This window comes from Alligator mississippiensis, chromosome 3, assembly GCF_030867095.1.
Source record: "Alligator mississippiensis isolate rAllMis1 chromosome 3, rAllMis1, whole genome shotgun sequence".
NCBI lineage: Eukaryota > Metazoa > Chordata > Crocodylia > Alligatoridae > Alligator > Alligator mississippiensis.
Window position 1 is genome coordinate 261,151,443 of NC_081826.1, and position 25,071 is coordinate 261,176,513.

Sequence of the window (25,071 nt, forward strand, 5' to 3'; positions counted from 1 at the left end):
CTGTTATTTTCTGCCCACTTGTCCAACCTATCCAGGTCTGCCTGCAGCTGTTTCCTGCCCTCCGGCGTGTCCACTTCTCCCCATAGCTTTGTGTCATCTGCAAACTTGGACAGAGTACATTTGACTCCCTCGTCCAAGTCACTGATGAAGACATTAAAGAGTATCGGTCCAAGGACCGAGCCCTGCGGGACCCCACTGCCCACACCCTTCCAGGTCGAGACCGACCCATCCACCACGACTCTTTGGGTGCGACCCTCTAGCCAATTCGCCACCCACCGGACTGTGCAGCCATCCACATCACAGCCTCTTAGCTTGTTCACCAGTATGGGGTGGGATACCGTATCGAAGGCCTTCCTGAAGTCTAAGTATACGACATCCACCCATCCTCCTGTGTCCAGGCGTTTCGTAACCTGGTCATAGGAAGAGACTAGATTGGTCAGGAACGATCTGCCCGCCACAAACCCGTGCTGGTTTCCCCTCAGCATAATTTGCCCTGCCGGGCTCTCACAAATGTGAGCCTTGATAATTTTTTCAAAGACTTTGCCAAGGATGGAGGTGAAACTCACTGGCCTATAGTTGCCCGGGTCCTCCTTCCTCCCCTTCTTGAAAATGGGGACCACGTTAGCCCTTTTCCAGTCCTCCGGGACTTGTCCCGTGCGCCACGAGCGTTCGAATATTCCTGCCAGTGGCTCTGCAATGATGTCGGCCAGTGCCTTCAGCACCCTTGGATGGAGCCCATCCGGGCCTGCTGATTTAAAGGCATCCAGTTCTTCCGAATGACTCTGCACCACCTCAGGATCTACGTATGGAAGTCTGGCGCCTTGCTGCTGCCTCTCTACAACCCCAGTGAGAGACTTGTCGTGCCCTTCACTTAGGAACACTGAGGCAAAGAACTCGTTGAGGAGTTCAGCCTTGTCCCCCCTATCTGTCACCAATTGTTTCTGCCCATTTAGCAGTGGTCCTATTCCTCCCTGGGCCTTCCTTTTACTCCCAATATATCTAAAAAACAATTTCTTGTTGTCTTTTACTTGGGTTGCCATCCTCAGCTCCATGATAGCTTTGGCCCGCCTAACTGCCTCCCTACAAGCACGAGCAGAGGAGGTACATTCATCTTTAGTGATCTCACCTTGTTTCCACTTTTTATGTGCTCCCCTTTTGGCCCTTAGGCTGCCCTGGATTTCTCTGGTCAGCCATGGAAGCCTCCTGGCCCCTTTCCCTTTTTTGCCTCGCTCGGGGATCGTCTTGCTTTGTGCCCGAAGGATCGTTTCCTTAAGGCACAGCCACCCTTCTTGGGCTCCCATCCCTTCAAAACTCCTACTCTGCAGTGCTTCCTTGACTAATCGCCTGAGTGCATTAAGATCAGCTTTCCTAAAGTCTAGCACTTTCACCCTACTAGTTACCTTACCCACTCGCCGTCTTATGTTGAATTCTATTATTAGGTGATCACTGTCTCCCACATGGCTACAGATCTGGAGGTCCCCTATCATGTCATCTCCTGTTGCCAATACCAGATCCAGTATGGCATTCCCCCTAGTGGGACCATGCACCTCCTGTGTCAGGTGGAGGTCCTGTATACAGGTTAGAAACCTGCGTGAGCGATGGGACCTTGCTGTCTGCATCTCCCAGCAGATGTCCGGGTAGTTTAGGTCCCCCATGACTACCGCCTCTATAGCTTTTATGGTTTCTGAGAGTTGCCTCAGGAGCCCCGCATCTATTTGTTCCCCTTGGTGTGGGGGTCTGTAGCAGACCCCTACCACCAAATCCCTTTCTCCTTGCCCCCCATGTAGCCTAACCCACAATCCTTCTACTTCCTCAACCTCGGATTCTGTCTTGATGAGGGTTGATGTATATTGCTCACTGACATAAAGTGCAACCCCCCCCCCTTTCTTCCCCGACCTGTCCTTTCTATACAATCTATAGCCCTCAATATGTACCGCCCAGTCATGGGATGAATCCCACCAGGTCTCTGTTAGCCCCACTAAGTCATAGGTGTTTAGTGCAAGCAGGAGCGCTAATTCATCCTGATTGTTCCCCATGCTCCTAGCATTAGTATATAGGCACTTGAGCCCTGCGACTGGTGCCTTTGCTGCCCCCCCGCTCCGAGTCCCAAGGGGCCCATTGTTTCTTACCTTCTTGTTTCTTACCTGTTCTGTAGTGCTGGTCTCCCCATGGCTTTCAGGTTTCCAGTGTTCTCCTTCTTCAGGCTGGGCTGTCCTTGTGGGTGCCACATGGTTTGGTGGTCCACAGCTTCCCCTGCCCTCGTACTCCCCTCCCCTCAACGAGCCTAGTTTAAAGCCCGCCAGAGGAGATCCGCCAACCTAGTAGAAAACACACGCTTACCTTTGGGGGACAGGTGAAGCCAATCCCAGCTGAGCATGTCCCTCATCATGATGTGCTGGTCATTGTCCAGGAATCCAAAGCCTGCCTCGAGACACCACTGCTGAAGCCGCCAGTTGGTCTCTCTGATGCAGTTCTCCTGCCGTCTTCCTCGTCCGGTCACTGGTAGGATGGAAGAGAAAACCACCTGTGCACCGAACTCCTTCAGCACGCCACCCAGAGCACTGTAGTCTGCCATCAGGTGATCGGGGGTTCTCCTGGCCGCATCATTAGTACCCACATGGACTAGGACCATGGGGTAGTAATCGGTGGGCTTGATCCTGGCCTGGATTACCTCCGTCACATCCCGAATCTTTGCTCCAGGGAGGCAGCATACCTCTCGTGCCGAGGGGTCCTGGCAACAGATGGGTCCTTCCGTACCTCTCAGGATGGCGTCGCCTATGACGAGCACTCATCGCCTCCTCCTCCTCTGGGTCCTCGTGGATCTCTTGATTTGTTTGGAGTGTGAAGAACGTGGTGTTTCTTCTTGCCCAAGGGTTTCCTCCTTCCCTTCCATCTCCTGCAGGGTCGCCAGGGCCTCGTACCTGTTCACCAGTCGGACTGGAGAAGCTGGTACGGGTTCGCTGCAAGCTGCTCCGGTCCTGGCTGTGACCGTCTGCCACTCTGCTGTGGAGGGCATTCCCCGGGCTGCTTCTTCCTTGGGTGCCTGGGCCTGCAGGGAAAGGAAATAACTGTCAATTTCATCCTCCACCTCCCTGATCCCCCTCAGCCTGCTAACCTCCTCCCGGAGCTCCCTCACCTGCCCCTCCAGAGCCCTAAGATGGGCACCTGCCGGACAGGTGTGGGGGCCCCCAATCTCTGCCCCCCCCGGCCCTGCTGGGGATCCCCCACAGGCCAGGAGGTAGGGGGACATCAGCTCCCCCATGGACTCGGTCTGGGTGGAGGCCTCAGACCTGCCCCGGGTAGCCTTGTCCCCCTGGGCAGAGGCCCTAGCAGCATTCCTCGTAGACACCATTCTAAGCTGCTGTTTGTAGATCTGTGTGGTGTCTACGCCCTACCCCTACAGGAGTCCCACTCCTGGCCCTTCCTGCCCGCCCGCCGGCACGAACGCCTGCGCAAACACTGGCGCGCTCTCGCAGAGCGTGCCTGTTTGCGCGCTCTGTTCGCGCTGCGCGGCTCGGGAGCACGGCTCCCTACCGGCTCAGCTATATGGGCCCCGGGGGGCTTCCCCTCCAGATCCGGCTCAGCTGTGCCGGGTCCCTCCGCCCCACTTACCTTCGGGGGATCAGCTGCTGCTGCCCCCGCTGCCGATTCCTCTGCTGCTGCTGCCGCCGCCGCCTCCGGTCAGTCAGTTGGTAAAAGGGGCACACGTGCGTGCGGGACACACGTGTGCCGACTCCTCTCCTCCCCGCTGCTGGTTCCCGAGTGCTGGGAACTACGTCACCCTGCGGCTTTAAAGCCCGCGGTTTGAATTACCCGCCCCGCTCCAACGGCCAGTCAGGCGCCCCGGTCTACCCAGAAGTGCCTTCCGTCAGTTCCGCCCCTACACTCCCCCGCTGGGGGGATCTGCTGCTGCAGGAGGCTGCTCCCCCAAGGGTTAGCCCCGGGGGTGCCCCCTGGCCTGGGGGGACAGTCCCCTTCCTAGCCCTCCCTGTTTGCACGCTCTGTTCGCGCCACGCGGCTCAGGAGTGCGGCTCCCTACCGGCTCAGCTATATGGGACCCGGGGGGCTTCCCCTCTGGATCTGGCTCAGCTGCACCGGGTCCCTCTGCCCCACTTACCTTCGGGGGATCAGCTGCTGCTGCCCCCGCTGCCAATTCCTCTGCTGCTGCTGCCGCCGCGGCCTCCGGTCAGTCAGTTGGTAAAAGGGGCACACATGCGTGCGGGACACACGTGTGCCAACTCCTCTCCTTCCCGCTGCTGGTTCCTGAGTGTCACTGATGAAGACATTAAAGAGTATCGGTCCAAGGATCGAGCCCTGCGGGACCCCACTGCCCACACCCTTCCAGGTCAGAACCGACCCATCTACCATGACTCTCTGGGTGCGACCCTCCAGCCAATTCGCCGCCCACCGGACTGTGTAGTCATCCAAGTCACAGCCTCTTAACTTGTTCACCAGTATGGGGTGGGATACCGTATCGAAGGCCTTCCTGAAGTCTAAGTGTACGACATCCACCCCTCCTCCTGTGTCCAGGCGTTTCGTAACCTGGTCATAAAAAGAGACTAGATTGGTCAGGCACGATCTGCCTGCCATGAACCCGTGCTGGTTTCCCCTCAGCATAATTTGTCCTGCCAGGCTCTCGCAAATGTGAGCCTTGATAATTTTTTCAAAGACTTTGCCAAGGATGGAGGTGAGACTGACTGGTCTATAGTTGCCCGGGTCCTCCTTCCTCCCCTTTTTGAAAATGGGGACCACGTTGGCCCTTTTCCAGTCCTCCGGGACTTGGCCCGTGCGCCACAAGCGTTCGAATATTCCTGCCAGTGGCTCTGCAACGATGTCGGCCAGTGCCTTCAGCACCCTCGGATGGAGCTCATCCGGGCCTGCCGACTTAAAGGCATCCAGTTCTTCCAAGTGACTCTGCACCATCTCAGGGTCTACGCATGGAAGTCTGGCACCTTGCTGCTGCCTCTCCTCAACCCCAGTGAGAGACTTGTTGTGTCCCTCGCTTAGGAACACTGATTCATTCTTATCTTCTCTAGTCTAAATAAGACCAAATTCCTTCAACTAGTCCTCATATGTTTTATTTTGTAGCCTTCTAATTTTTGTTGCTCTCTTTTAGATTCTTTCCAATTTTTCCAGTCCTTCTTGAAGTGCAGTGTCCAAAACTGGACACAGTACTCCATATGAGGCTTCACCAGCACTGAATAGTTTGGAAGAATCACAACCTATGACTTGTATGCAACTTTCCTGTTAACTCATCCAAGAATACTATTACTTGTTTGCAACAATATTGCATTGTTCATTCATATTTTGCTTGCTATCCACTATAACTCCCAGTTCCTTTTCTGCAGTACATCCTTTTCCAAAATAAGGAAATACTGCCTTATCATATTTCTTTATTTTGTATTAGTTCATGTGCTTTTTCTTCCTATGTGTAGTAGTACTTTGAACTTGTATTTGTTGTATTTCATTCTGTGTATTTCAGACCATTTTTCTGATTTATTAAGTTAATTTTAAATCTTAATCCTGTCCCTTAAAATGTCTAAAACCCTACACAGCTTTGTGTCATCCACAGATATACTAAGATTATACCCAATTCTATCTTCCAAGTCATTAATGAAGACAGTGAACCCCCATTGGACCCAGAACAGAGAACAGATGCCTTGAGAACTCCGTATGATGCCTCTTCCCAGTTTGACATTGACCAATGATGACTGCTTGTTGAAATCCATTTATCCAACTATTTATATTCCCCCCTCATAATAGCTTCATTAGACTGTATTTTCATAGCTTATTTACCAGGGATCCTGGTTTTCTGTGTTTAAAAATTGCAAATTATCTGATAAAAATTGCAAATTCTCTAATTAAAACCCCCAAAATCCATGATTTAAATGAAATGCCACTATATACATATATATGTTTCAGTTGAACACAATGTTTTATTAATATATTTACAATTTTAAAGCAGTTTGGAAGCCTACCAGTGCCTCAATCACTATAATAAAATAAATTCTGAATACTAATACATTTTGGCATTTGATTTTGGGTTTTTTATCATGGAAAATCAGAGCTCCCCCTGCCCCCTTTGCTCACCAGAATGCAGGCCCCTCACTCCCCACCCACAGTCCTCCAGTCCCTCAGCCCTGCCAGAGGGGGCCCCCAGCTGCCAGGGTGACAGGGTCAGAGACCTGGGGCCATAGCCCCCTGTCCCCCCAGCAGCACCAGAGCCCCATTTGCTGCTTGTGGGAGGCAGCAGCTGCTGCGGTACAGTGGAGTGTGGAACCCGGAGCCCAGGCCCCCCTCCCCCACAGGTGGCATGGTCGGAGATGAGCCCATGGGCGGCGAGGCAGGTGCGGGCTTCCTGCTATGGGCTCAGAACTCCCTGTCCAACTGCCCTGCCCCGGCAGCGCCATGGCCTGGTTGGTGAGACCTGGTGCAGCAGGTCAGAGCAGGACTGGGCAGGGAAGCTCAGTGCCATCAGTGGGAGCCCCACATTGCCACAGTGAGGTGCCCTCTCCTGCCCAGCAGCGGGGGGCACAACTCCATGCTGCTACACCTGGTATTGCCGGATGGGCAGGGGGTACCTCACCATGGTGCCGTGGGGCTTACAGTAGCACTGAACTTCTCCACCCTACTCTGCCACGCTGTGCTGAGTCCCACTTGTTGGGCTGCAGAAGCCCCAGAGGAAGGGCAGCAGGGCAGGGAGCCTGAGCTCACAGTGGGCAGTGTGCATCTGCCCCATGTACAAATCTGGGGGGGCACATGCCCCCAATTCCCTTCAGAGCATGTGTAGCAGCAGGGAACCAACCCTCATCCTACTTGCAGCCCCATCCTGCTCTCTGCCCTGTCCCTGTGGCCATGCATTCTGGCCCTGGGCCCCATGTAGCACCCCAGCTGGGCAGCATTCCCAGTCCTAGCCCTACCCAATTCCATCCCTCCCTCCTCTACTATGGAGAGCTCAATTCCTTCCCCCCTGCCCACTTACCATGGGGAGCTGCTCTCCAGGCTGGCTGACAGCCATGTATATGTGTGCATATATGTGCATGCACACACATTCTGCCAGCCTGCAAGAGGAAACCCATCATTTCCCATGTTTTTCTCCTTTAAAGGAGAAAATCCTGGTTTTTCTCCTTAAGCCTGCAAGGGGAAATCCTGCAAGGGGAATTTCCTGTGTTCTTTGCCTTTAAAGGAGAAAATCCAGGTTTTTCTCCTTAAAATTAGAAAATCCAGGTTTTACTGCATTTTTCCACAGTAAGAGGAAAACCCAGATCCCTGCTTATGAGAATGGGTGAGAATGTTACTAGTCCAACTAAATTCAAGATGTATCATATACAGTGCTTTCTCCCTATCCACAAAACTTGTCATTTTGTCATAGAATGAGATCAGGTTGATTTAGGCCTTGACTTACTCTTGATAACTCTATGTTGTCTGTTATTTATCATCTGTTACTCTCTAGGTGCTCCAAACTGATTGGATGAAAATATGTTATAATATCTTTCCTGGTTTCAAAGTTAGGTCTACTGGCCCTGCAATCTTGGGGTCTTCTTTTAATGCTTGCTACTGTATCTGTCCTTTTCTAGTTGTCTGTGTGATAAATGTAGACCAGGGGTAGCCAGCCCTGGCACACATGCCAGAGTGTGTGGCATGTGAAGGCATTTTGGATGGGTAGATGGTGGGGGAAGTGCGAGGGGCCCAATCCTTATATGGCAGCATAGCCTCAGCTCCTTCTCTGCCATTTACCTCAAGGCAGGCGTGCACCTGCCACTAGCAATGAGCTAGGCCAGGGCTCCATGGCCCCTAGTGCAGCTGCCTGCAGCATCCCCAGACTCAGTTGTAGGCAGCAGGAGCCTGCCCAGAGCAAAGACCAACCATGGCAGGCAACGGGGAAGCTGCAAGTGTGTGCACTGGGGTCTGCAGAGCCCTGGCTCAGCTTGTTGCTGGCAATGGGTGCATGCACACCCTGGGGTGGATGGCAGGGAAGGGGCCGAGGCTGCATCGCCACAACAAGGATCAGGCCCCTCACAGCTTCCTCACCATCCACCCCTGGCACACCAGCATCTTACGAGTTGAGTTTGCAGATGTTTTTGGCACTCTGCCCATAAATGTTGTCAGTTATGGTATTCAGATTTTATTTTTGTACCTCAAATAAATTTGACAAAAGAGAAGATAGGGTAAATAGCTTTACAAAAGGGGGAATTATAGTATGATTTCTTATAGGAACTTACAGAAGTCTACTCAGAAGTGCTTGATGAGAGAGAATAGTATGTAAGGAAGAAGGAATGCAGCCTGAATTTTGCACTGTTTTTGCTATATTGCTTTATGCTCATATGCAGAACTACAGTAGCTGGGTATTGGCTTCCACTGGAGCCTGTGACTAATTCAGAGTTTTGGGTGTGGACAATGAAAATTGTATTGAGTTTCTAAAGAATGAGAAACCAGGTCAGGGAAGAAGGAACGCTTTCATCTGAGATAGGTAGAAGCTCCTCTACATGCCTAAGTATTGCCTCTTTCCTTCCTTTTCCTTTTTACCATGCTTATTTATTATTTCACTTTCTTCTGAAAGTTTCTGTACATTACTTTGAAGTGTTAAATTGCCATACTGTCTCTTTCATGTTATGGCGAGAATCTAAATAGCAACACTAAGCAATCTTTGATAACAAATATTCTGCCAAACATTCAAATTATTGTGTACATGATGTGCTGTATTAAAAGACAAGCCAACAGATTCACTGGAACAAGATCTAGAGACAGGCCCACACTAAAACCTCAGCTCAGAACACACTCCAGTTTGGGAGGTGTTTTTAAAATCCAAACATCTTTTAGCATCCAAATTTTGCAAAAAGTTCTTGGCTCAGATCCTTAAGCTTCACTGTTACTATCCCTGCAGCAGCTGAGGGTAGTGCAAAGATCATTTTATATCTTTATGCCAGTTCCATCTACTCTGAGGACTGAATACAGGTTGATTTGGCCCTCCATGCAACCAAAGCAGCCTCAAAGGGTTCTGAATTGCATTTGTCTGCAATGGCCTTCTCTGGCAGCCAAGGATCTCTGGAATGCAGGTATGCCCTGGCTACACTCTTTTTGCTCTATCATGGTCATTGGAATAGGAGTGGGAAAGAACATTATTGTGTTAGTGTTATGTTATCTCAGGATTCCTCCTCCCCATTGCGGCATGTCCGTTGTTAATATGACCTAGGTGCCTAAGCACCTAAGAATTCTGTCATTTACTGTTACATGAATTTTGTAGCTTGAACCCATCTGTAATAAGAATAATGTGTTTGATGGCACGCACTTACTGTAATAAAAATAGTTGTGAAATTTTACCTTAACCCCCTCCTTTCAGAGCCCATAGCACCATTAAAATTTGCATACAAGACACAAAATCTAGTTCAGTTACCACTAAAAATTTGCTGCCTTTGAGATACAATATCCTACAAATCTTGTCCTAAAAAATTTTTCAATGTTCTTAGTCAGTATTGAACAGCTACCATATTGTATGTCAGTGGGTAAATAGAATGTTGTTTTCCAAGTTGGAAAGAGTAGATTTAGTAATATGAGTAGCCTAGTCAAATTCATAAGTGCCTCGAGTATTTTAATGGACACAAGTGGTCAGAATCTTCAGTATGTTTTCTTCAAAAGATTATCCCTCCATTAGTATAGTTACTGTCATCTAAAAGTATGCTGGAGCATGGGTTTAGTAATGACTCATAAGGAAAAATGCCAGCTACTAAATCATCAAAACCACTTCCTGCAGCATCTGGGTTTTCCTTGAAGGTCGTCTTGATCAGACCCAATGCTGCTTAGTATGTCTGATCTAATGAAATCACAGCTTGTGGTGCTGATGCTGTCCCATTTATAACTCAGATGTTGTTTTTATTAAAATCTTCATTTTTTGGAAATGAGTATCTCCGGTATTTCACACTGAATTAGGGAGAACACATTGGTCTCAAGGTTGTCAGTCTGGGTGTATATTAATTTTCTTATTACCAAAAATGGAACTGATAGTTTCAAGTCTTTTTTTATGTATGAAAGATCAAATAAAATAATAATTTGTACACTTGGCAGGCATTCTCAAATAAAAACAAGAGCAAGAGTCTGTTTTAAAAATAAAACATTGAAAGCAAGTATTGCTGAAAGTTGATCAAACTTTTTGTTATTTCAGACAAACTGGCCTGTAGAGAACTGATTATTCATTGTAGGAAATTAGGTTATGATGGAAATACCAGTTGTAACTACTGTAATTAGGTCTGATTTGAGTTTTGCCCTTAAGATGGAGTTAAGGTTGACAGTACATACCAGAGATTTTAAGTAAATTTCATGTCAAGAATGTTATCAGTGCTTATATTATTGCAAACTCAACTTATATAATAGAGTGCTTCTGGTACCAGATTGAATTAACCTGATTTTTAAAATAAATTAGATTCTCCCCCCCATTTGTTTCTTCAGTCATCACCAATTGAACATAGAATTGTTTGACTGCTCCAATAGTATCTTTTCATACCTTTTTGTGTTTTGATCTAAGCTTCACCTGTCACTGAAGTTTCTAGATTTGTAGACTGTGTTTTGAGGGTAACTACAGCATCCCTGCAATATTTTTTACTGTTATATTTTGACACGTGTTCTCAATATTTATATCCAGTTTAGTGTAGCTTTTACAGATGCGGATTTGTCAATACATTCTAGTTGCCTCATCCCACTCTGCAGCAGCACCAAGTAGCATGAATTGGCCATGCAATATTCCATAGCTCCTAACATCTCCTTTTGTACACCAACACCCTGAGTTTCCACCAGCAGATCTGCTGCAATGATTAAGTTTTGAAAAATATTTTGCGGGTTGTTGCTGATATAATGAATTGTGATTAACAGTGTTTGCATTTCTAATATCTGGAAATTATGTGTCTATGAAGATATTTTAAAGTGTTTTGTAATCTTTCATGAATTAAGCCTCACAGAATCTATCCTATATTCTCAAGTACCACACATCCCCATATAAGACATGTGCCTCTTGTTTTTAGAAGGTGGAATACAAAAAAAGATCTTTCCTTGAAAATAGCAATAAGCATTGTATTGTTGCAGGGAAAACACAGGCAACTTCAGTAGGAAGGTGGAATTAAAACCTGTGGCTGCTCTGTTAACCCCCTACCTTCAGGACATAGTGCCCACCCAATTTGAGTTCAGTAGCTGAATCTGTTGGCTCAGCCCAACTGCCCAGCCCCACTTCTTAAAGCTGGGTGGTCTCTCTGCTTACTCAGCAGGGACCACTGGCTGCCCACCCAGCTGAAAAAGAGCTGAGCAGTTTGGCTCCCACAGAATCAAGCTGTCTGCTTCCGCCCCCACAGTTTCCAGCAGCTAATTTTTGGGGAAAAAGATGTGTGTCATATGTGAATGAATACTCAATTTTATATATCTGGACACCAGACCAACAGAGTGGTAAATGACTTTCCCAAGATCACATAGCAAGTGTGTGGCAAAATCAGTTATAGAACTCATAGTACCTGGGTTTGATTTTCTGATGTTCTGTACATTGTACAGACATTTAGATTGATGAAAAGTAAATACGGAGTTTTTGTAGAATTCTTCTAAGCCAGAATATTGATATTAGATTCACTTCCCACTCACTTTAGTGTGATCGATGCACAATGTCCAGGACAATGGATAATCACATTTCTTGACTTCTGGTCTTACAATGAACCTCTTGAAAAATGCAAAATGTCACTGTTATTGGAGATAATGGTTGCAATGCTGCTTATGATAAAATAATTACTTTTAATTAAAAATGTATAGTGAAAAGACTGTGTCAGTACCTATATTTTTTCATTGAGAAGATTGTGTTACTGGCAATAATTTAAGATTATTCATGGAAACAGTTCAGACTCTGTGTGTTTAAATCTGTTACATTCATGAAATGCAATGTTTCCCATTTTTTTCTTTCTGCAGATGGTTTATAGGAGATTGGTCAGAATGTAGTAAGACCTGTGATGGTGGAATGCGTTCACGGACTGTTCTCTGTATCAGAAAGATTGGACCTTCTGAGGAGGAGACACTGGACAATGCCAACTGTTTAACACACAGGCCTATCGAAAAAGAACCCTGTAACAATCAGTCTTGTCCACCTCAGTGGGTCGCTTTGGACTGGTCAGAAGTAAGGAAATTTCACGGATTAGCATTTTAATACATTGACAATGAGGAAGTCACGAGTTCCTTCCAGTGAATGTAAATGAATTTCCTATTGCTGTTTGCTGTCTAAAAATGAAGCTCCAAGAGCAGGGGTCCATAAAGGTACCCATCTGATTTAGACCATTGAAGTGTAGTTATATAGGTACAGAAAGAGATTCTAATTTCTAGGGACTTCTGTATGAAAATATAGCGGAAAAGAGGATATAATGATTTTTAGTGTACCAAAAAATGCCATTTTTTCCAACAGTAAACAGGAAGACATATAGAAGTTACAGAATGTAGACGTATTTATAGAATTAGATTTAAATTTATAGAATTTAGAGACATAGAATTTAGAGTTTATCTTGGAGACATGAGAAGTGAAACTAAGAATTGATCCCTAGCACTCCTTGTTTATGAAAAAGAGATTACTAGCCCTTACATAAGTTTTAATCTATATGGCCCTATCTCTTAATATATTAGCCTAATTATGGGTGAATGAGCCAGTACAATGATGTGAACCAATGCAAGGAAAACAGAAGTTGACTTGTCCTTGTTCTGAATTGAATTATAAAAGTGCACAAACAAACACCACCTGGAAGGGAGTAAAGATGGCTGTGTATCTTCTGTGACTCTTGTTTTTCAGAACTCTTGATATTCCCATTCTGATTTAGTCCCCAATTTATATTTGAGAAACCTCGAGATTTCTCTAAGTTATGAATATAGAAATAGAAGGGACTCACCTAGGTCTTTATGTCCAGTCCCATACAATTTTAGATACTATATTTTTTCACATTACTCCTATAAAGAAGCTGTTCCAGAATGGTGCTACTCCAACAGTTAAAAACCTAAATATATTTATGGCCAGTTCATGGCCAGTTCTTGTACCAACTTCATCCTTTAGCCTAAATAGTTCTTCTACCTCTCAGATGTCCCGCTACTTGATTCATTTATAGAGAGCAATTATATCCCCTCTCAACCTTGAACTGTATTTGCCTGTTTCACAGCTGCATCACACTACTGACTCATTCATCTTGTGATCAACCACTACACACAGATCCTTCTGGGTCATTTCTTATTGATGAGCTCCTGTATTATAGCAGAAAATCATGTTATTAGTTTCTAAGTGCATAGCCTGGCATTGTATACTATAACATTTCATCTTGTTTCTATTCTTCCAGTACTCAAAGGTCAATCCATTTTTCCTGTGTGTTAGAGCTCCTTCTATATTAATAACTCCTCCTAACTTTATGGTATCTTTAAACTTCGCTAACACATTCCTACTGATTCTCCCAAAAGTTAATTAATATATTAAATCAAATGTGCCCCAAAACTGATTCTTGAGGACCTCTAGTAAATACCTCCCTCCAACCCAATACTTCCCCTTCCAAGATATTCTGTTGTCATCTCTCCAGTTTCTTACCCATTTTACAATTCTTTTTCTAATTATTGTTTTCCCCGAGTTACTCTAATAATTTCCCAGGTAACACTGTGAGAGATGCTTCTACTGCATTTCCCATATCTAAAAATCATTTATTTTACTGAAGGAACATCTTGAGTTAACCTCACACAATCTACTTCTAGTAAATCCATGTTGTATTTTATCCCATTTTCTATTTATTTTTATATCTTTAATTATTCTTTCCTTCAAATTAATTCTAATATCTTGCAAACTGTGAAGTCAGATAGTGGGTGTTTAGTTGCCCAGATCTTTTACTCACAACTGCCTTTAGCTCCAATTAACTGTTTCAGCATTTGGAAATAAGGCTGGGGAAGTTCTTCAAGCACCCATCTATGGAAGAGGCCATTTGGGACTGGGGTAGAACAGATCCACTAGTTCCACACCATCTCCAGATTCTCTTTGCCACATGTATGCCACTTCCAGTCATAAAGTATTAAAGTATGGTTCTGTGTGCTACTGTGGAGCTGCTGTGGTCCATCTCATTGAACACTGAATTTCATAATGCAATCCATATTATTTGCATGGCAGTGTGCAAAGAACTGTGGGATATAATTGGCCCTTCATGGTGATGCTATCGGTGTCTATTACCTAAGAAGACATTTGGTTTACATACCGAATACTGTAAGTTCCCTGTTCCAAATTCTCTTTATATAGAATCAGGTCTTTAAAAACCCTAAAATTATGCAGTCATTTTGTAAAACATGTATTACGCTGCATTTCTTAATCCCAGTATTGGCCTGCCATCATTACAGACTAGGAGGGCAGATCCTCACCCCTGGACTTCAAACAGATGACCAGAAGTAGCATGGTAGGATTAGGGCAGAGAAGCAAAAATTAGGAGCCATTTAAACTGGGCTCCCCACTCTCCTTTACAGATTTACAAGTGTATACTATCTATTTAAAGATTTATCCATGATTTTGGGAAAGAGGGTGAGCTGAGAAGGGAAGCAGGAAAGGGGATGATTAGAGGATGGAAGCAAGTGAGTGAGGAGATAGATAGAAAACCCTTTCTTATGTCACTTACATAGCGTGGATACATGTTTAAGGCTGTTGGAACCAGTGTCTAGAACAACTGGGTCCTGATTCTGAGTGGGCCTCCAGACACTATAGCAATATAATAGGAATATATGAGATAAATTATAGAACCAGATAGTATGTTGCATTTAATATGCACCTTTGACTGTCTCTGTATATTCTAGCTAATCCATTATATCTGGGACTAGTAATATGTGCAGCTTCAGTGGATTTTCATGTCTTTTATGTCTAGCCTTGTGAATGTTTGCGTGTGTTATGTCTTGAAATAGGAATTTCTTCACCCCAAATAGTTTCAGACCTTTGTCAAAACCACTGATCTTGATGGGTTTTCTGACAAGGTTTTTAAGAAATTAGAAGAAAAAGTTCATCCACTAAAAGATCTCACCCTAAGAAGTCCTTGTGTCTTACATTATTTCTGGACCATCATGGCTTCACTATCACTCTGACACTAGTGAAGAAAGAAAAGCAGTTTTACTATGTGAATAAATTATCATAAAACTTTCCCCGCCTCTCTTAAGCACCCTCCATTCACACAATCGGTAATAGAAAACTGGAGGTAATTTACAAAATGCAATTTTAAAAGGTAGAAAGAGTGAATATATATTTAGGTTGATGGGATAATCTAAAGGTATTTAGGCAAAGCAGAGAATCATATATTGAAATTAAAAAAAATAACTTGTGGTTGTCTTTCATATGTATTCAAAGTATCTCAAGGTAATAAACTCAAAACAGCCAAAATTGCCATAGGGATTTCTTGGGAGGATACTTATCAGAATTTTTACACATGCATTTCTTCCTTTGCATTCATATCCCCCTTAGTCATGGTTGCCTCCTTCTATTGAATGAGTCAAAAATTCTGAGTGCATGTAGTAAAAGGAAACTTTATTTCCTGTTTTTTGTTTATAAGGGCATTTTTCTTTCTTTTGCTTTGGAGACCTATGCTTTTTGTTAAATTCTAGCGATGCCTTTGGTTTTTGGTGATTCAATATTATTGTAGGCAACTTGATTATTTCCTTACTTAATTTTCATTTCTGGGGACAGGGTGTAGTTCATCTTATTTTGTGGAATTTTGGCTATATTCCCATAAAATTTTTCCTTCTAAAGGATGTTATTTTTTGCTAGTACCAGTAGCTACAACTGCATGTTTCTCAGATAAGGACTTTGGCACAGATCCACAAAAAGAACTTGGGTGCCTAAATTGGGACTTGGGCAACCTTTAGGAACCCAAGGCCAAAATTGCAATCCTTAAAAGTCCCCCTTAACTCTTGCTTTACCTTGAAGGCACTTAACCCCCCTAGGCACCTGTGTTTTTTTTATGTTAAGTTCATTAATCACTTCAAGTTTTGATTCTGTGTATTCCCAGATGTGCCTTAGCCTTGACTGGGCTCACCAGCTGAATGCCATTCTCACAGCCAAATCTCATTGAGATCCACAAATTGGGTTTTCTCCTACTTATATCAGCTGATAGGTTCTAGCTGGTAAGTGTTCTTAGAGACCATCTAAGAATGCCACTTTCTTGTGTGGTCTCTAGAATTGCCAAAGAAGAGATAGTATCCCTTTTAACGTGATAGCTCAGTTGGTAGCATACTCATGCAGGATTTGGGAGATCTGGGATTAATTCCCTCCTCTACCTCTGGGAATTCTAACCCATGATTCCAGCCCCTTAAGAAAGTGCCCTGATCACCTGGCTATAGGCTATTCAGAATTGGCAGGGACTCCTTTTGCTCACAATGTTCTACTTTGTACTGAATACTTAAAGAGATTCAGTGGATGAGAGAGAGTATACGAGAGTGAATTGACTGGGTTAGTGATTCACCTATGAAGGGGATGCCTGGGTTTAATCCCCGGTCTAAGGCATGTTTATATGTTTTACATTAAATTGTCATTGGTAAAATATAAAAACAGCCTTTGGAGCAGAGGCTCATATACAGGGCTCCTCTCTCCCAGCAGAGTGCCCTAGAGAGTCAAGCTCACTCTTGCATTCTCTGTCTCATGAATTTTTAATGATTTCTTACAGAGTGTAGCAGCTTCAATAGGAGAGGTTCAGAATACCTTTCCTTACATCTACCCACATAGCAGAATGTCTTATAGTTTGGTGCTTAAAGCTTTTTCCTGGGAAGTAGGCAAGGTTTGAATCCTTAGGGCAGGGCAAAGGTTCCCCAGTGATATCAAAACTCTAGGTATAAAGTTGGAATATTGCCTAAGGCACATCAGGAGAAGTGTTTCACTAGAGATAATGAAGTATTTATACCATTGTGTATGGTGCTGTGGGGACCTCATGTGAAACACAGCCCACAATTCTGGTTACCTGTGTTCAAGAAAGTTGAACTTAAAATGAAACAGATGCAGAGAAGGCCTCCTGGGACAATCATGGAAATGGACAGCCTTTCAGTATGAATCAAGACTAGAAGAGTTTGGCTTGTTTAGTCTAGCAAAATGAAGGCCGAGAGGGATATGATTGCTTTCTGTAAATACATCAGGGGAATAAGCATGAGGGAGGGAGAAGAACTATTTACATGAAAGGAGAATGTTGGCACAAGAACAGATGGGTATAAACTCACCATGAGTAAATCTAGGAAATTAGAAGGTTTCTAATCATTAGAGCAGTCAGGTTCTGCGACGGCCTTTCAATAAGAGGAGTGGGGAGTTGATATATTCATGAAAGTGATTATATGATCTGGTGCTTGTGAGAACAGAGGACTGGATTTGATGACTCAGGAACTCCCTTTCTGTCCTATGTTCCTGTGATTTTTGAAAGAAAGAGTAGGCATACTTTGAAATATCAGGCTGGGAAGCCCTAATAAATGGTGTCATCTTTTTTCAGCTCAGAGTATGGCTCTGGGGCCCCAGCAAGGGTGGGCTTTAAGAGGAACCTCTGTCCTTGTCCTTGGCATTTCTCTACTGGCTAACTTAGGCGTCCTGTTTTTGGTCATCTTATTCCAAAGAGCCAATTTCTGCATATGTACTGTACCAAGTGGCTAGGCATCTAACTGAAGACTGGGTACAGGCACCAGAATCTGAAAATTAAGTACTGAACAGATACAGGTCTCAGTATATATGTCCCTTTGTGACTACTTAATGTCAGAGCACTTGTGTCCCTTTGTGGATCTAGGCCTTATATGTTTCTCTCTGCCCTTTGATATTTACTGCCCTGTTTATATTTAGGAGTCCTTTGGTTATTTACCCATGAATTTTGCTTGCAGTTCTTCAGTGGTGCACAAGAAAAGGAGTTTTGGTCTTTTGCCAGATTTAGGACAATCCATATGTGTACATTTAGAAACATTCTTCCAAATCTCTTAATCAAAAGCTTGCAGGAGAGAGATGGACATACCTTATTAGGATTTATGAGATATTAGGAACCTCTTACTGCACTAGGTGGAATTTTGAAGTTCTGATGCCTTTTGTCTCCCTCACCTTGTTATCTGCTTCCCTGTCCTCTCCCTGTTTCGGTGTTCTACTGATGCTAGTAACAGGTAATGGACAGTAACAAAACAGGGAAGGAAAAAAGGGCAAGAGAAGAATGGAACGAGGAGAAAAGGCTGGATGGACTTCAGACTTTCTTTAATCAAGTGCCTGCTTTATTATTATCCCATTTATTATTAGAACCAGCAGACAACAAAGAAGGAAAGAAGAAAGATTATATTTGAGAGTAGATAGTACCAGTTTGAAAAAGGGACGAAAAGAAAATCACACATAATAGAAGAGATATTTTCTACTTGACCAAGAATCCCATGTCTATACAGTCCACTAATATTCACGTTTCCATATGTTGAAAATTTTCTTATGTTGCATTTTGATACATTGCCCTACAGTTCCAATATTTCACTAATCTATATAGGATGTCAATGGAAGCTGTACTGCTGAGGTTTGTTATATGCCAAAGAATTTTACATTAATCTCTGAACTACATATTCAGAAATATTTGCTGGCAATGAAACCCTTACTGTAGTTTGCTAACTTTGCAACAGGGTGTATTTCTTAAATATAACCTTATGGCTTTTTTAATATGGCAAAAGTATATGCAGGGCAAAATAAGTCTCTCTCTCTCTGTTTCAGACTCAAATTCTCAAAATATTTAACTTGCTTCATGAAGTAAAGCATGTATTATTGATAATAATGCAAAAAAATATGTGGAGAAATAGTTACCCAGCAGAAAAGCCAGAGAATCACATGTCAAAATGTTTGTAATTTATTGCAGTAGACTGAAATCAAGGGTAGAAAAAGAAACCTATAAGAAAGGGATAATGAAGAAATCAATCTCTAGCCCCCTCATTTATAAAGAATTGTGGGTGTAGGGAGACTGCTCTGATGCTCTGTAATTATGTGCATACTAATTAGCAAGGTCCAGCAGCCTCCATGTCTCGTGTATTAGTGTCCCCATGTGTCAAAATGGCAGCGGGGGTGCTTTAACTAAAGCTTCTCAAATAAGCTTTAGTTAAAGCATCCCTGCTGCAATTTTGAAGTGTGGGGATGCTGATACACAAGACGCTTTGGGTGCTTGAATTAGAGTGGCTCTCAGAGCCACTCTAATTAAAGCCCTCCTCGCCACCCCCAAAGCATGTGTAAAAATGCCTGGTGTGTCTGAGCATTTTTAAAATACTCCATACAAAGCACACATATAATTCATACATGTTAGTGTCTCATCTATGTATATAGGTGAGCATCTGATCTGCATATAGACAGAGGATATTGTCATTAGATCTTGTGGGAACTGTGGTTATGATTTGATTTAAAAAATGCAAGGGGGTGCATTTTCATAAGAGTATTTCTAAAATGTTTACTATCTTGTCAAATTGCTGTTATAAACTTGGTTGCATGTTTTTCCAGTGCACTCCAAAATGTGGTCCAGGATTCAAGCATCGAATTGTTCTGTGCAAAAGCAGTGACCTTTCAAAAACATTTTCAGCTGCACAATGTCAAGAGGAAAGCAAGCCTCCAGTCCGCATCCGTTGTAGTTTAGGCCGGTGTCCACCTCCTCGCTGGGTTACTGGAGACTGGGGACAGGTAAGATGTAACGGTTTGTTTCTTGTTCTCTGCTTTTACTATTGATCACCAATTTTAAACTGTGTGTTTTACAATGAGTATTGTCTAGTTGTTAGAGCAGCAAATTTGGGACTTAGAACTTCTGAGTCTAAATCTGAATTTTTCTCTGGCTGATTCTGCAAAGTTGTACGTCTCACTTTGACTCTGTGCCTCTGGTTACCTGCATGTAAAATAGCTAGCAAGTACATAGACTGTCACAGTGTAGCTAGGCTTTATAAATATTTAAAAAATATTGGACTTCTCAGTTGAGAGACTGAAAGATTGAAAGTGTAAAGCCATAGTATTATTATAGCAAAATTGCTATGCTGACTAAGTTGGCACATGCTTACCTATAACATAGAACTATGATTTCAGTGGTCTCTGCTGTCACAACACTGGAAGTAGACATTGTCAGGTAAGGCAAGTGAATACCCCTGTTTATGCTGAATTTACTACAATGTATTCTCTCCTTGATCATGATTTAGCAATTTAAGGTATGATCTGTAGCAGGGGTGGGCAATTATTTGGGCTGGATGGCTATTTCATGAGTTTTGATGAGGTGTTGAGGGATAGGGGGGCAGTGGAGCAGGGGCGGGGAGGGGAGATGCCATTTGGTCCTATCTGGCCACTAGCCACTGCCAGGAACCTGAGGGAGGGAGGGCTGTGACCCATGCTGCTCCGCTCTGCCACAGCCAGGCTGACTTGCACACCATGCAGACTCCTCTGCCCCCCTGCATCCATTTCCCCCTGGCACAGTGGCTGCCAGCATCCAGGCCCCCCTGGGACAGGGCGTGATGCAGTGCACTGAGTAGCCATCCCACCCACCTGCCTGCTGTGATGAGCCACTGCCACTACCAGAAACACTACCAGTTTCCCCAGGAAACTTGGGGTTGGCTGCCCTGGGCTGAGTCCCCCCACCCTCAATGGGCAGCACAGACTAGTGGCGCTGTGGCAGCAGCAGCTCATCATAGTGGGTAGGTGGGCCAGTGATTTGGCACACTGCGTCCTTCCCATCCTGTGTGGGCCCAGTGGCCACAGTGCCAGTACTGCACAGCTGCAGCGCCAACAGGGGTGGGGAATGAATATGGGGGTGGGAGGAGTCTGCATGGTGTGTGACCTAGCCCAGCCTTGGCCCCAGCTATGACAGAGTGGAATAGCACAGGGCTTTCTCCTCAGGCTTCCAGCAGTGGCCAGTGAGCTAGATAGGATCAACTGGTAGGTTGGATACAGCCTGAGGACCATATTTTACCCACCCCTCATCCATTGTTTTTTATTAAGGGTAAGCTTGATCTTCTGAGCTCCATGAATAGTTTATAACTCACCTGCAGTCTGATCATCATGCCTTACATAGAAAAGGCATTGTTAGGTTTTGGAATTGAGCAAATCCTCCAAATATTGTGGCTCTAGGGGATCCGTGGGAAAAGGGGACAATGAATATAAGCAGTGACTTCTTCATGGAAGATAAGTCTCTTTTCCTTTTTGCAGCATGGCTATATCAGCTATATTCCCATTGGCTGGTTTACCACATCTGGGCCCTAAATACCTCCTTTTTAAAAAGAGGACATCATTTGTCACTGAACCCCATGGAAACCCATGAATAGGTCATTAGTTTTATGTAGCAACTAATGCGATTTTTCTGTTTTGGCGTTTGGGCGAGGTGTGTTTTTGTTGTTGTTTTTTTTTTACATGTCCCTGGTTTAGCAGATTTAGCACATTTGAAATATTTCTAATACTTCAGCACGGCTATCTCAAAAGCCAGAAGTCTCTCAAGATAACTAACAGGGAGATTTAAATTCTTCTTTCCTTTGTAATTTTTTCTTTGAGGTAAACAAGCAAGTTGGAGAAGATTCCAAATTAAGACATTTGCTTAAATTCATATGATGTGCCAGGTAGTGTAAATTATACTCTCTTGCATTCAACTCTGAATTGGTTCAGGCGGCTAGCATGGCATTGTTCTTCATTTCCTGTGTAAACCAGATGCTTGGATGTACTGCAAAATTGTAAACTGTCTTATGAATGTCCTTTTCTGTATTAGCCAAAAAAAGGGGTGGGATGGAAAAGTGCTATATTTGCTATCTTTTACTGGAGCCAAGACCCTTTTCTCCAAGGATTTTTCTAACTTCTCAAGGTTCATGGCTTGTGATGCTAATCAGTCTCCTAAAGTGCTTAAACAGGAGTTAGCCAGGATTTAGGCACCTAAATTGCATAGAATTATTCATATGTACTTGACTCCGTGGCTACTAGGGGTGTGTGAAACGGGCCATATTCAATTCAGATTCAGAGATTTGGCCTGAATCAGGGGACAGTGATTCAATTAGTTGATTTGGATCACTGTCTTGATTCTATTCAACTTAATCCGAATCGGAAGATTCGATGCTGATTCAGAGAATCAGTGATTTGGTCATATACACAGCTTTAAATGTTTTTTTCTATATACCTCAAGGTACCAGGCAGCTCATGGATACTGAGGGGCTGGGGTGGATAGAGCAACCCACAGGAGCACACGGGGGTCCCCAGCATGCTTGGCGGTGGACCAGGAAGTGGACCAGAAGTACTTATGGTCCACCTCCGAGTCTGCTGCTGAGCGCATGGGCCCCCCCTGCCCTGCATCCCACTGGCTCAGCGATTGGCCATGGGGGGACCCTGTGTGCCCCCTGGGGCCCAGGAGGCACCAGTCACCGAGCCAGGGGTGCGAGGGTGGGGTCCCCTGTGCACTTTACAGGGGACGTGCAAGTGGACTGGAAGTACTTCTGGTTCACTTCCAGGTCTGCTACTGAGCGTGCTAGGAACCCCCCCCCCCCCCCATGCTCCCGTGGGATGCTCCATCTGCCCAAGCTTCTCAGCATTCACTAGCCACTTGGTACCTTGAGGTATGTAGAAAAAACATTTAAAGCTGTGTCTATGTCCAAATCATCGAATCTCTCTGAATCAATTCGCAGGGTTCTGATTTGATTTAGAGAGATTAAAGTGTCTCCTGATTCAATTCAGATTCAGAGATTAAGCTGCTGAATTGGGCCGAATCTCTGCTGAATTGAATCAGTGATGAAAGCTTCACACAGCCCTAGTGGCTACACAACTGCTCCAAGAATGATCAGGTGCCTCCATTTTAGCCTTACAAGATCCTAAGTCACCCAGACTTGGGCTGCTGTGCACTCTTTAAAGTAATCCAGACCAGTCATCTTAGTGCCTCTTTCCTACCACAGCTCTGTTGTGATCCAAAGTTGCATAAACTCCTTGATTCCTCAGGAATGAGGCAAACCATACCAAGCTACTGTCAGAAACATGAATAAAACTCAACAGAAAATGCCACTCCTCTTTTGCCCAGTACCCTATTGGCAAAAGCATTTATCCAGGAAGTAAATAGGTACTTTTGCCACTTATCCACCTCAGTCTGACTAACCTCAAACCCACAGATCTCATTTTCTGGGCAAGTGCCATAACCATCGTGCTCTGGACAAGACTGGTGAAAAACTTCATCCTTCTGTGTAGGTGGTCCACTTGGTGTGCAGGAGTGCAAGATTCATGGGGCAGAAGGGAAGTAAATAAAAGAGCGAATGTCTCTGTAGCATGGTGTTTAGGGCCCTTCTCCTGTAATGGGGAAGTAATGGTTCTAGCTTCTGCTACTAGAGTTATTCTGTTTTTAACCAATGCCTATCTAATTTAAAATGAATAAACAATCCTCCCTTGCAGCCCTGAGTCTGATACCTAAACTTCAAGAAGGAGCAGAAGTTTAGATGCATCTCTAGGCCTTGCATTCCTATTGGCTTACTTTAAGTGCTTTCCTGCTAAGCAACTCAGCAATCTTCATTGCCCTTTAGGCTAAGTACAGGAAGTCAAAAAGCCTGAGGCTGAATCGATTCAGTCTTTGCAGGTTAGTTTAAGCTGCAGACATTAAACTGAGAAGGAAGTGAACAGACATTCACTTTTGATTCAGGAAATGTAGCCACATGCCTGCAGTGGCTCAGGTCAGAAGCTGGGGGACATTAGAACACACCTCCCAGCCTGACAGCCACTGCCAAAGGGAAGGGACTGAATCTCCAAAGCTTTTCCCCACTCCCTGCTGCAGCAGAGGGGGCATGGCCAGGCCCTAGGCTGGAGCTAGCATGCTGGAGAGTGGAAGTTTTTAAATCCCCTCCATAGCCCACAGGGCACCCCAGCTTGGGTCTGCCTGGGAGTGGGGCAGTGCCTGCTAGGCTTCAGCCCTGTCCCTCCATCCTGGTTAAGGCTGCCAGGCTGAGGAGGGGGTGGGTAGGGAAAAAATGAGTTGGCATTCAATTCATAAAAGCTTGAACAAGAATAGTCCTTTCTTTGAAGCGAGCATGTATTGAACACAGAAATTTGCAACTTCAAGCACACAGTAAAGAGCAACCAAAAATCTTTGCCTAAGCTAAGATACAACCCAGTAAAACACAGTGAGAGCACACATGACTTAGTCTAACTTAAATGTAAACCAAGGATGCAAGGGAAAGCCTTGCATAAATCTTACATAATCATGAGGGCAGAGTGTCTCCTTACAGCCAGATATTCAGAAAGTCCTTCCTGGGGAATCAGCAGGTGGCCTAAGGTGTTGGAGTGGAGATCCCACAGCCCTCATCTCTTGAGCCAAAGAGTAGGGGGCATGGCCAGCACACTGAGCTGGGGAAGGGGATATTAAAGCCCCTCTTAAACCCCAGACTCCAGCTGGGGTTTGCCAGTGAGGGGCAGTCCCTCTCAGGAGGTTGCCCCCTGCCCTCTCCACTCCAGTGGGGAAAGTCTGGCGGGGGCTGCCTCATCCTCCCCCAGGCAGGCCTAGCTGCAGTCCCCAGCCAGGTTTCCCACCCCTATCCCCTTGTCAGCCTGCCCTCACTGCTCCAGCTAGGGAACAGAGGGGTGTGGCCAACCCTGCTCTCTCAAACAGACAGCACAGCTCAGCCCAGGGCTGCAAAGCATGCTGGGATGCTGGGGGACTGTGATTTGACTTGAAGCAGGAAGGGGTGTGGGACAGAAGTTTCATAAATCGGGTTGACCCAAATCAGGTAAGCCTATTACTACATTCAACCAGGTTTATTAGTTTACTTTATTAGTGAGCACACATCCTTAGTTGACGGTTTTTCCATTTCACATATAACCCTTCCATGTTCATTCTCCTGTTATCTTGTTGTTCTAGAGTTTGATCTAGGTTGTTTTTTCTTCTTCCTATATCCCTTATTCTTAGTGTTCTGCACAGTGTGGGTTAGGACAACAAATGCGAACGGTGCAGTGCCTCTCATACACTGGACAAGCATCGAGTGAGTGTCCAGAAACTCTTCGACCTCCATCAATGCAACAGTGTGAAAGCAAATGTGACAGTACTCCCATTTCCAACACGGAAGGTAAGTTTGGCTTCTTTGTACATTCAATTCCTGAAAAGAATAGATCAT

The 25,071-nt window shown here is 44.8% G+C and overlaps 1 protein-coding gene across 2 annotated transcripts in view; it reads left to right on the forward strand.

Moving 5' to 3' along the window:
- The window catches only part of ADAMTS6 (ADAM metallopeptidase with thrombospondin type 1 motif 6), a 352,249-nt gene that overhangs the window by 305,596 nt on the left and 21,582 nt on the right, over positions 1-25,071 (forward strand). For both annotated transcript variants that reach the window (XM_019496068.2, XM_059725136.1), the window contains 3 exons: positions 11,935-12,139; positions 19,478-19,654; positions 24,867-25,023. In XM_019496068.2, coding sequence (XP_019351613.1) covers positions 11,935-12,139; positions 19,478-19,654; positions 24,867-25,023 — 539 coding nt within the window. The remainder of the gene's footprint in view (positions 1-11,934; positions 12,140-19,477; positions 19,655-24,866; positions 25,024-25,071) is intronic.